Source organism: Pogoniulus pusillus, chromosome 7 (genome assembly GCF_015220805.1).
Source record: "Pogoniulus pusillus isolate bPogPus1 chromosome 7, bPogPus1.pri, whole genome shotgun sequence".
Taxonomy (NCBI): Eukaryota; Metazoa; Chordata; class Aves; order Piciformes; family Lybiidae; genus Pogoniulus; species Pogoniulus pusillus.
Genome location: NC_087270.1, coordinates 37,991,111 through 38,001,690, shown reverse-complemented (window position 1 = coordinate 38,001,690; position 10,580 = coordinate 37,991,111). Strand labels below are relative to the sequence as shown.

The following is a 10,580-nucleotide window of genomic DNA, read 5'->3' as shown; positions in this document are numbered from 1 at the left end:
AGCTCATCCACTCCAACCTAGCACCCAGCCCTGGCCAAGCAACCAGACCATGGCACTAAGTGCCTCAGCCAGGCTTGGCTTCAACACCTCCAGCCACAGCAACTCCACCACCTCCCTGGGCAGCCCATTCCAATGCCAATCACTCTCTCTGACAACAACTTCCTAACAACATCCAACCTAGACCGTCCCCAGCAGAACTTAACACTCTGTCCCCTTCTTCTCTTGCTGCTTGCCTGGCAGAAGAGACTAATGCCCTCCTGGCTGCCCTTCCTGAGTGGTGGTGATAGGTTCATCACGATGGGGCTTCTGAAGGCTTTCTGTGCATACTTCCCACTCTTGGGTGAAGCTGGAGGAGGTGAGAAGTGCAAGGCCAGCTGCTGAGATCAGCATTTCAGTACTAAAATGCCAGTGGTGTGCTGTGTGTAAGAGGAGTGGGCATGGCTGTGGTGTGGCAGTGATACAGTGTTGGGCACAGCTGGTCAAGGTCTACTTCCTCATCCAAATGGTTTTCAGGGGAGACACTGAGGTGCTGGAGTGGGTTCAAAGCAGAGTAACAAAGCTGGTGAAGAGTCTAAAGCATAAACCTGGAGAAGAGGAGGCTCAGGGCAAACCTCATTGCTGTCTACAACTACCTGAAGGGAGGCTGTAGCCAGGTGGGGTTGGGCTCTGCTGCCAGGCAAGCAGCAACAGGATGAGGGTACACAGTCTCAAGTTGTGCCAGGGGAGGTCTGGGCTGGATGCTAGGAGGAAGTTGTTGTCAGAGAGTGATTGGCATTGGAATGGGCTGCCCAGGGAGGTGGTGGAGCCTCTGTGCCTGGAGGTGTTGAAGCCAAGCCTGGCTGAGGCACTTAGTGCCATGGTCTGGTTGCTTGGGCAGGGCTGGGTGCTAGGTTGGACTGGCTGAGCTTGGAGCTCTCTTCCAACCTGCTTGATTCTGTGATTCCTCTCTGAGACCAAACACATTCTGCTGGGCTGGGCAGGAGCTTTCCCCTGGGCTGGCTGCAGTGAGATCAGCCTTGCTGGAATCCCATGGCTGGCTGCTGTGAAACTCCCTATCTTGGTGGGGGGAGAGGGGGCAAAGCTGTTCTTCCTTGCCCCATCTCAGCAGGTTTCTTTATCTCACGGCTAGGATTTTACTTTGCAGTCCTTTATTCCCTCCCTCGATGAGCACCAACCACCCCCCAGGGACTCTGCTGACACTTGGTTAGCCTGGGGGGAGGGAGGGGAAATAAAAGGAAGAACAAAAAAAGGATATATTGTTTTATTTTACGGTGTAGAACTCTTTCAATCTCTCATTTACAGTATTGTACAGCTCAGTCAGAAGATGGAAATCACCCAGTGTGCTCCTAACTCGCCTCACCCCTGCTCCCAGAGCCCGTCCAGTGGGCGTGGGGACGCGGTGGATGTCCTCATCCCCATGCTGGGAGCGGATCCCTCCGGAGCAGCGGTGAAGAGCGACAGGACGAGCGATCTCTAGGCGAAACACATGCCAGGGGGACACTAAAGCTAGGGAGGGGCTGGGGGTGCTTGGTGGCGAGGGTGGGACGCCCCTCGGGCTCGCTCCCCATCACTGCCCCTTCTTGTAGGCGCTTTTGATGATGGCGTTTTTGAAGAGAGTCACTAGAGGGGTCTGGCTGTGCTCCGAGGTCATGAAGCCCCCGTAGCGCTTGTCCTTCGAGGGCGTGTGCCAGCGCAAGTGCCGCATGCCGTGCGAGCTGCCCGCCGCCTTCTCCTTCTCTCCCTGCCCTTCCTCCTCTTCCTCCTCCTCTTCCTCCTCCTCTTCCTCCTCAGGTGGCGCCCCAGTGCCCAGCACCAGCTCCCTCCTGAACTCCAAAGGGTAGCTCTCGGCCGACTCCTCCTCCACCCCGTTGGGGTAGACCTTGACGGGTCTCCTCTTGCGTCCCACCGGCTTCCCCCAGCGGAAGTGCTCCATGGAGTAGGAGCGTTTGCCTTCCTCCCGCCCCGCCGCCGTTCCCTCCTCCGGGCCGTGGCGCGGCGGCGGGACGGCAGGCAGGGAGGCGGGCGGAGGGCTGGCCCCCGCGGGCGCAGGGCTGTCCCCCGCCGCCGCCGCCGGCTCCCGCCGGTGCAGCCCGGCGCTGCTGTTCCTCCAGCCGAACTTGTTCCATCGGAAGTGGCTCATGACGTACCTGCGGATGCTCTCGGAGAGGGGCTGCCGGTGCCCGTTGCCCGGGTAGACGGGAGCCTCGGCCGACAGCTGCCACCTGCATGCGCTGGCACACGCCTGCGGGGAGGGCACCGGCGCGGGCGCTGTCAGCGCAGGGAGGGAGCGGGGCCGGGGGAGCAGGGGGCTGCGCGCACGGCAGGGTGCTTTGTAGAACCACGGAACGGGGGAGGCGGGGGTGGGCTTTTAGCAGGTGTCTAACCCAACACCCCAGCAGTCAGCTGGGATGTCTTCAGCTGGGTCGGGTTGCTCAGAGCCTCAGCCAGGCTGACCTGGAGTAGTTCCAGGGATGGGGCTTCTGCCACCTCTCTGGGCAGCCTGGGCCAGGGTCTCACCACTCTCACAACAGAAACAGTTTATTTCCTCTATCTAATCTGAATTTCTCCTAGTTAGAAACCATCACCCCTTGCCCCGTCACAACAGGCCTTGATGAAAAGCCTGTCCCCATCTCTTATAGACCCCTGCAAGCACTGAAAGGCCACAATAAGGTCACCTGGAGCCTTCTCTTCTCCAGGCTGAACAGCCCCAACTCTCTCATCCTGCCCTCTCAAGCAGAGGAGTCCCAGCTCTTGGACCCTTTCTTGTGGCCTCCTCTGCACCCACTCCAACAGGTCCATGTCTTTCCTGTGCCAGTGACCCCAGAGCTAGAAACAGTACTGCAAGTGGTACCTCAGCAGAGCAGGGGGGCAGAATCACCTCTCATGCCTAGGCACCAAACCAGCCCTGGGTGTCTGGAAACGGTGCTGGAGTGGAACATAGCCTCCATTATGAGGTCCCTGCAGCAAATTCAGCGCCTGCAGAAGGTGAGTGGCTGCACTATGGTGTCACCACCCCCCTCTGCAAACACCCTTGGGCTCAGGGTGAAGCCAACATCCAAACTGTTCATTCTTCCCACATGTAAGCTCAAAGCTTTACTTTAGCATCAGCCCCCAGTGTGACGACAGGTGACAGGAGCCCACTGAAAATTAGGTCCCAGAACAGCACTGGCTGGAAGTGACCTCTGGAGATCAGAGACTCACAGAATGCTAGGGGTTGAAAGGGACCTCTGGAGGTTGCCTACTCCAACCTCCTTGCTAAAGCAGGTTAGCAGGGACAGGCAGAGCAGTTCGCCTGGGATCGCCTGCAGGTGGGTTTGGAATCCCTCCAGAGAAGGAGACTCCACAGCCTCTCTGGACCTGTCCCCCTCCAGTGGTGCAGATCACCCCCCACGATGTTGGCATCCCCACTATCTCTTTCCCCCAGCCCATCAGCAACCAAAGCAACTGTGGGTCAGTGCCCATCCCCAGGCTTACCAGGATACCCGCCTCGTTGGTGAGGTCCTGGCACTTGCCACTCTCCCAGCACGGGCCACTGGCACTGATGGGGTGCCAGAGCAGCAGCCACAGCACCACGGGCAGGATGCTCCACAGCGCGCTTGACATCCTGGCCGGGGACACGAAGTTGGGCTCACAGGAGGGATTCCAGGAGCTGTGAGCTCAGGAAATGTGCAGGAACTATAGAGGGGGGAGGGGGAAGAAAAAAAGGAAGCCACATTTTTTTCCCCTCCTAGACTCCAGGAGCGTGGGAGTGGATTTTGTCAGGGCCCGGGCGGGGAAACTGAGGCACGGCAGAGGAAAGACAACACCCAGAGCTACCTCCCTGCCTGCACCCTCACCTGTCTGCTCTGAAAAATGATCAGCGTTCCCCTCCCCCCTGCCTCTGAAAGGCATCGCACTGGAGCTTAGGTCCTTTGTCACCGCTACCGCAGGTGACAGCCGCCGTCGGCGGGGATTGCTGCTGCCTCCTAAGCACCCCATCAAGATGAGCGATGCTGCCGGGAGGAAGCGTGAGGAACCTGCATCAGGGTTCATCCTTTGTCGACCACTCACGACTGGCAAGCTGATGCCTCTAAAAAAATGATGTGCTCCCTCCTAATCTGTCCTCGAGTGGCCACAGAGCTCCTGCCTGGTGGGAGACAGGACTGTAAATCGTGATAAATTCGGATTAGAGGAGTAAGACAGGAATAGCTTACATTAATCATGGAATCACAGAAGGCTGTGGGTGGGAAGGGACCTTTAAAGGTCATCCACTCAGACACCACCACCCCCCACTCCACTCAGCAGGGATAACTTCAACTCGATCAGGTTGTGCGGAGCCCTGTCCAGCCTCACCGGGGATGTCCCCAGGGGTGAGGCATCCACAGCCTAGCTGTGTCTCATGTCAGTGTCTCATGGGACTTCAGTTAAAACCCAAGTTGGCTGCTTGGCTTCTGGGAAGGGCTACGGCAAGTGGTGGTGCTGCCTGGGATGGGCTGTGACCCCCAGGGGCTGTCCACATTAATGCAGCATCCAGACGAAACCCGGGGTCTGAAACGACCGTGGCTGCTGTGTCGTCAAGGTGAGGTTGAAGGTGAGTTCCTGGACGCCCCCATGGGACCTGGCTCTGTGCTCCAGGGGCTGAATTCCCACCAAGTTTTCCCAAGCAGCTGTATTTAGCTCGGCGTGGCCTCATGTCTCAGCTTCCCGCACACTGCAGGAGCTCCCTGGGAGGAAAACCTCATCCCACCTAGCAGAATAAACCTCATTTTTGCCCCAGATGTGTGTCTGGAGGAGAGAGCTGACCCTCTCCTGTGGTTCTGGGGAGCCTGTCTGGAGGAGAACCTTCCTCAGCAGTGCAATAAAGGAACTCGACGGTAATGGCAGTAAATAATGGTACAGAAAGAGGGTTAAAAGAGCAAGACATCGAATTTAAACACAAAAGGTCTGTCTTTAGCCTCAGTTTGTGGGTGTCACCCACCCCGGGGAGGATTGCCCAGCTCGGCAGCAACTCTGTGACACCTTAAGACCCAACAAAGCAGACAAACTCCACGAGAAGCAGAGCTGAAAGGGCGAGGAACTGCGAAGAAACAGAGCTCAAAGGACGAGGAACTGCAAAGAAGCAGAGCTGAGCTGAAAGAGCAAGGAACTGCAGACAGAGAAGGATGTTTTATTGCCCATCCCCTGCCGGGAAACCCCTGCCTGGCATCCATCCATCCATCACAGCCTGTCACTCCCCTGTGGTAACTGGTCCCTACCATGCATCAAACCCAGATTTTGGAGACTTTCTCCCCCCCCACACCCCTCAGAACACCCCAAGAAGCCCCTCAGGGGTCGAGTAGCAGGGTTTTGGTTCTTACCTGTGGCCGAGATTGGGAGGCCGGTCACTGCCCTTCCTCCGTCCCCTTCTCCTCTGCACTCCCAGTCAGCCTCTGCCACTTGGCCGCTGGTCCCGGCAGCTTTTATACCCCCACACACACAGCACCGCGTCCGTCGCAGTGCTGGAGGGAAGGGGGGGGGGGGGGGGGCTGGAAGAGGGGGGGACGAGAGGGACCATTCCAGGTACCAAACAAAAGATGAGCCAGCCACAAGCTCTCTCCAGATCCGACTCGGCGGCGGATGGGGGATTAGCATCTCTCGGTGAACCACAGCCGGCAAAGTTTTCCGGGCGATGCTGCTAATTGCTTTCGGAGCTGGGGGGAGGAGGGGGAGGCGGGAGGGGGGGGTGGTGGTGTTGGATGGAAAGTCCTTCTTCAGGTGCCAACGGTGGCTTTGGCATGGGTTGTTTATCACCGGCGCGCAGGACAGGAGCATCTGTCACTCCTCAGGCTCAGGCGTGGGAGAACTTCGTGCTCCGATGGGTGCTGAGGATTTGGGGTTGAATTTTGGTGAGATTAAAAGGGGATTAGGTTAAAAATAAAGCTCTGGGGCTCCTCAGCCCAGGTAAGGTGAGTTCAGGCAGCAGGCATCTCTGCCTGATGTGTCAGGGAGTCCTGTACCCGCCAGCTTTGGGTGCAAAGCCAACAGGAAAGCATTGCCCAGAGCACTGGCAGGTTTATGGGGCTTGGCCAGTCTCACTGTTCCCTGTCTGCACCCATCAGATCCCAGCTTCCCTACTCCACTCTAGCTGGATCAGCTCTGGGCTGTGGATGCTTTCCCTATAGCACAGTATCCCGAATCATAGAATCAAGCAGGTTGGAAGAGACCTCCAAGCTCAGCTGCTCCAACCTAGCACCCAGCCCTGGCCAAGCAACCAGACCATGGCACTAAGTGCCTCATCCAGGCTTGGCTTCAACACCTCCAGGGACAGTGACTCCACCACCTCTCTGGGCAGCCCATTCCAATGCCAATCACTCTCTCTGACAACAACTTCCTAACAACATCCAGCCTAGACCTGCCCTGGCACAACTTGACACTCTGTCCCCTTCCTCTCTTGCTTCTTGCCTGGCACAAGAGCCCAACCCCACCTGGCTACAGCCTCCCTTCAGGGAGTTGCAGACAGCAATGAGCTCTGCCCTGAGCCTCCTCTTCTGCAGGCTGCACACCCCCAGCTCCCTCAGCCTCTCCTCACAGGGCTGTGCTCCAGGCCCCTCACCAGCCTTGCTGCCCTTCTCTGGACACCTTCCAGCACCTCAACATCTCTCTGCAATGGAGGAGCCCAGAACTGGACACAGCACTCGAGGTGTGGCCTACCCAGTGCTGAGTACCTGCTTCCCAGCTCATGTTTTCTGTAGAGTTGACCTTAACTGCTCTACAGGTAAGAGCTGTGGTGGATTCCAGGAAACTCCTTCCCTTTGGCTGAGCCTTGCACTGATGATGATGAGGGATGCTCCATCCTCTGCAATGTATTTGGTGCAGGATGGCACCTTGAAAAGGGACTGGGAGCCATGGGGAAAACAAAAGGCTTGGAGAGAAGGGGAAACTCATCTGGTGCCAAGTTGCCAGCCCACACCAGGCAGCTGTCTGATCCCTTGGGGGCTCAACTTTCTTTTTCCACCCCATGCAAACCACCCCTGTCCCACGTCCCAGAACCTCACCAATCCTCATGTAGAAGCCTTAGTAGCAGCAGGATGATGTTCAGAGATTGTTTATCAGGCTCTGTGTGGGCTTTTGCACCCCATGTCTCTTGTGTTTGAGATGGGTTTGCCTCTGACCTTGCTCATCCCCTCTGACTGCTCTCCACAAGCACCCCAGGGTGATGACACCAGGCCTTACTCTGCCCATCAGGATCAGGGGATGATTTTAGGTCTTTTTTTTTCCCCAGCTCTAGGCTTGATCAGATGAAGAAGCACATCTGCATGGGGGTTTTCTGTCTCCAGGATGGCAAAGTGGCCCTTGAAGGACCATCCTCCCATAGTACCTAAGAGTGATTTTTGTTGGGTATGGGCTCAAGGAGGAGCTAAATATGGGCTGTGAGCATCTGTCCCAGTAGCCCATGTGAAGCTCAGCTGTTGATCTTAGTGCTTATGGGAAGACACACATGGAGGTTAGCCTGCAATCTTGCCAGCAGATGTGGTCTCACCTTGGGGGGGGGGTGTGAAGGATTTGCTCCTATTTTACTTGGCATAGTCTTCTGTAGTGAGAGAAACTACCCTAAAGGCAACCTCCTGTGGGAAAACAACCTATAAGCAAGACACTGGGGTTAGAGGGACCTGGAGTGTGGTTGAGCAACTTCATCCAGGCATCTGCCTCAGGGTGGAGGTGTTCCATCCTGGAGAGATCTCCTCTGGAGCTCTTCTCCTCTTTCCAACAGCCAGAGGAGAAGCTGAGAATGAACAAAAATTAGGTTGCTGCTGGCCTGGGCACCTCCTTGCCAAAGGACACTGTGGAGCAACAGCTTCACCTGAGCACCCCAGGACTGGATGAAAGCCTCCACTGAAGGCAACTACAGAGACAAAGAACCAAAGATTCAAGGAGCAGCCTCTGCAGAGCTTCATTTTGGTTCGCTCCTTCTCTGGACCCTCATCCTCCCCCAAACCATCTCTGCACCGCACACATCTCGCTGCGGTGCCCACAACTGCGTCAGCTGCCTCCCTCCTTGCTGACAGATCCCCCTCTCTGTCATATTTTCCTGTGACAAAGAACTCTTCTGAGGCACTTTATGGCCCAAACTGGAGCTATGATTCCCACTTTAGAGGCTCTTCCATCTTCATTAGGCCAATCTGAGCCATTCATGTTTCTAAGGAAGATGTGAAATCGATTTAGGAAGCCTCATTGAGTTGAACAGCTGCAGGTGAGGGGCTGAGATGAAGCATCTTCTGCCATAGCTTTGGCAGCCTGTGCTGGATGTCTACCTTGCTTGCCAGCCTCACAGATGATGCTTTCAGACCTCCCTCCTGGAGACAACTGCAGCTGGAGCTCAGCTCCCCACTGGAGGTATCAGAGAGCATTTCAACTCTTGGAGATGTTAGTGCCTGAGCAGCTCTGTAGCATGCTTGAGTGCTGCTGGCGTGGCCAGCAAGGCTATGGCAGTGATCACCACCCTGAGCGTGGTGCTGGTGAGGCTGCACTTCAAATGCTAGGCTCAGTCTGGGGCCACTTCATCCACTGAGGTGCTGGAGTGTGTCCAGAGAAGGACAATGGAGCTGCTGAAGGGTCTGGAGAACAAGTCTTGTGAGGAGCACCTGAGGAAACTGGGCTTGTTCAGCCTGGAGAAAAGGAGGCTCAGGGAAGACCTCCTCACTCTCTACAACTCTTTGAAAAGAGGCTGGAGTGAAGTGGGGGTTGGTCTCTTCTCCCAAGGGATAAACTACAGTGCAAGAGGAATTGCCTCAAGTTGCTCCAGGGAAGGTTGAGATTAGACATGAGGAACAATTTCTTCTCCAAAAGGGCTGTCAAGCCCTGGGACAGACTGCCCAGGGCAGTGCTGAATTCTGCTCCTCTGGGGCCACTGAAAAGCTGTGGAGCTGTGGTGCTGAGGGACATGGCTTAGTGGTGACCTGGCACTGCTGGGTTAATGGTTGGACTTGGTGATCTTAAAGGTGTCTTCACTCTACAACTACCTGCAGGGAGGCTGTAGCCAGATGGAGTTGGGCTCTTCTGCCAGGCAAGCAGCAACAGAAGCAGACACAGTCTCAAGTTGTGCCAGGGGAGGTCTAGGCTGGATGTTAGGATGAAGTTCTTCACAGAGAGAGTGATTGGCATTGGAATGGGCTGCCCAGGGAGGTGGTGGAGTCTCTGTGCCTGGAGGTGTTGAAGCCAAGCCTGGCTGAGGCACTTGGTGCCATGGTCTGGTTGCTTGGCCAGGGCTGGGTGCTAGGTTGGAGTGGATGATCTTGGAGGTCTCTTCCAACCTGCTTGACTCTATGATTCTATGAATGTGGTCTGGATGGAGCAGGATCCTCTGCACTGCTTCCCCATCCACCAGCTGCACCTGGGCAGGAGCAGAAGTAGCTGATGAGCACAGAGGAGCTGCTGAGAGGACAAGTCAACTGTCTGCAGAGCACTGCCAGGAGTCTGCCCTGAGATGAAGGGGAAGAGGACTGCCTCGGCAGTAGTCCCAGCACAGCTGTGCCAGAGGGAGGTGTAGGTCCTCAGTCAGAGCTCTATGGCCATCACAAGGCTTTTGTGAGCCTCAGAGCACTTCTCAGCCCTGTGACACTGATGTTTACAGCCCAGTGACACCGATGTTTACAGCCCAGTGGGCTGGCTGCTGGGATTTGAGCACAGCTGTGACATTCACACCTGGCTCTGGAGCTCATTCACACCCAAGTGTGACCTTGTTCTCCAAATTAAAAGGGAAAGGCCAGAAATGATGTGGCTAAGGAGGTCAATCAGCTGTGGGTATCTCACCCCCATGCCCAGCCCTGACAGGAAAGAGCTGCACGTCCTGAGCTGTGGCTCATGGGGACAAGGTCAGGACGAAGCCACCAGATCTGATAGGAGAAGGGAAAACTGCTTCAGAGTTACACCAGGAGAGGTTCAGATAAAACAGAGGAAAAATTTCTCCCCCCAAAAGCATGTTCTCTGAACACGAGCCAGCAGTGTGCCCAGGTGGCCAAGAAAGCCAGTGGCAACCTGGCCTGTATCAGGAATAGTGTGACCAGCAGGAGCAGGGAGGTGATTCTGCCCCTGTGTTCAGGGCTGGTCTTTTCTCCCAGGCACCCAAGGACAGAGCAAGAAGATCTTCTTAGCCTCCCTGCCAGCCTAAATTCTCCTCCAGTCCAGTAAGACAACACCTTAAATCATAGAATCAGCCAGGTTGGAAGAGACCTCCAAGCTCATCCAGTCCAACCTAGCACCCAGCCCTGGCCAAGCAACCAGACCATCACAGAATCACAGAATGAACCAGGTTGGAAAAGACCTCTAGGATCATCGAGTCCAACCTATCACCTAACCCTTCTAATTAACTAACCCATGGCACTAAGTGCCTCATCCAGCCTCCTCTTAAACACCTCCAGGGATGGGCACTCCACCACCTCCCTGGGCAGCCCATTCCAGTGCCAATCACTCTTGCTGTGAAGAATCCAACCTTTGCTCCTTTCCCACCTCACATTTCCCCCTTTTTTCTCCCAAACTCACAGCACCTGGGTGCTGTTGCAGTCTCCTCCCACCCCAGGTGTGACCACTTTGCCCTCCCTGCTCACTCCCCTTTATAACCGGTC

At 56.0% G+C, this 10,580-nt stretch overlaps 1 protein-coding gene across 1 annotated transcript; it reads right to left on the bottom strand.

The window, feature by feature from the left end:
• Positions 1-995: 995 nt before the first annotated feature.
• On the bottom strand, positions 996-5,401 carry POMC (proopiomelanocortin). The gene is made up of 3 exons (XM_064146814.1): positions 5,337-5,401; positions 3,475-3,675; positions 996-2,242 (listed from the first exon to the last, which is right to left on the bottom strand). Exons 2-3 carry the CDS (start codon positions 3,601-3,603, stop codon positions 1,568-1,570), a joined length of 804 nt encoding a protein of 267 aa, XP_064002884.1. The 5' UTR covers positions 3,604-3,675; positions 5,337-5,401; the 3' UTR covers positions 996-1,567.
• Positions 5,402-10,580: the final 5,179 nt, after the last annotated feature.

Coding starts and splice junctions, on each gene's coding strand:
- POMC (XM_064146814.1), bottom strand. CDS start 3,603: ATGTCAAGCGCGCTGTGGAGCATCCTGCCCGTGGTGCTGTGGCTGCTG. Junction 2,243..3,474: donor CCAACGAGGCGGGTATCCTG/GTAAGCCTGGGG, acceptor CCCTCCCCGCAG/GCGTGTGCCAGCGCATGCAG.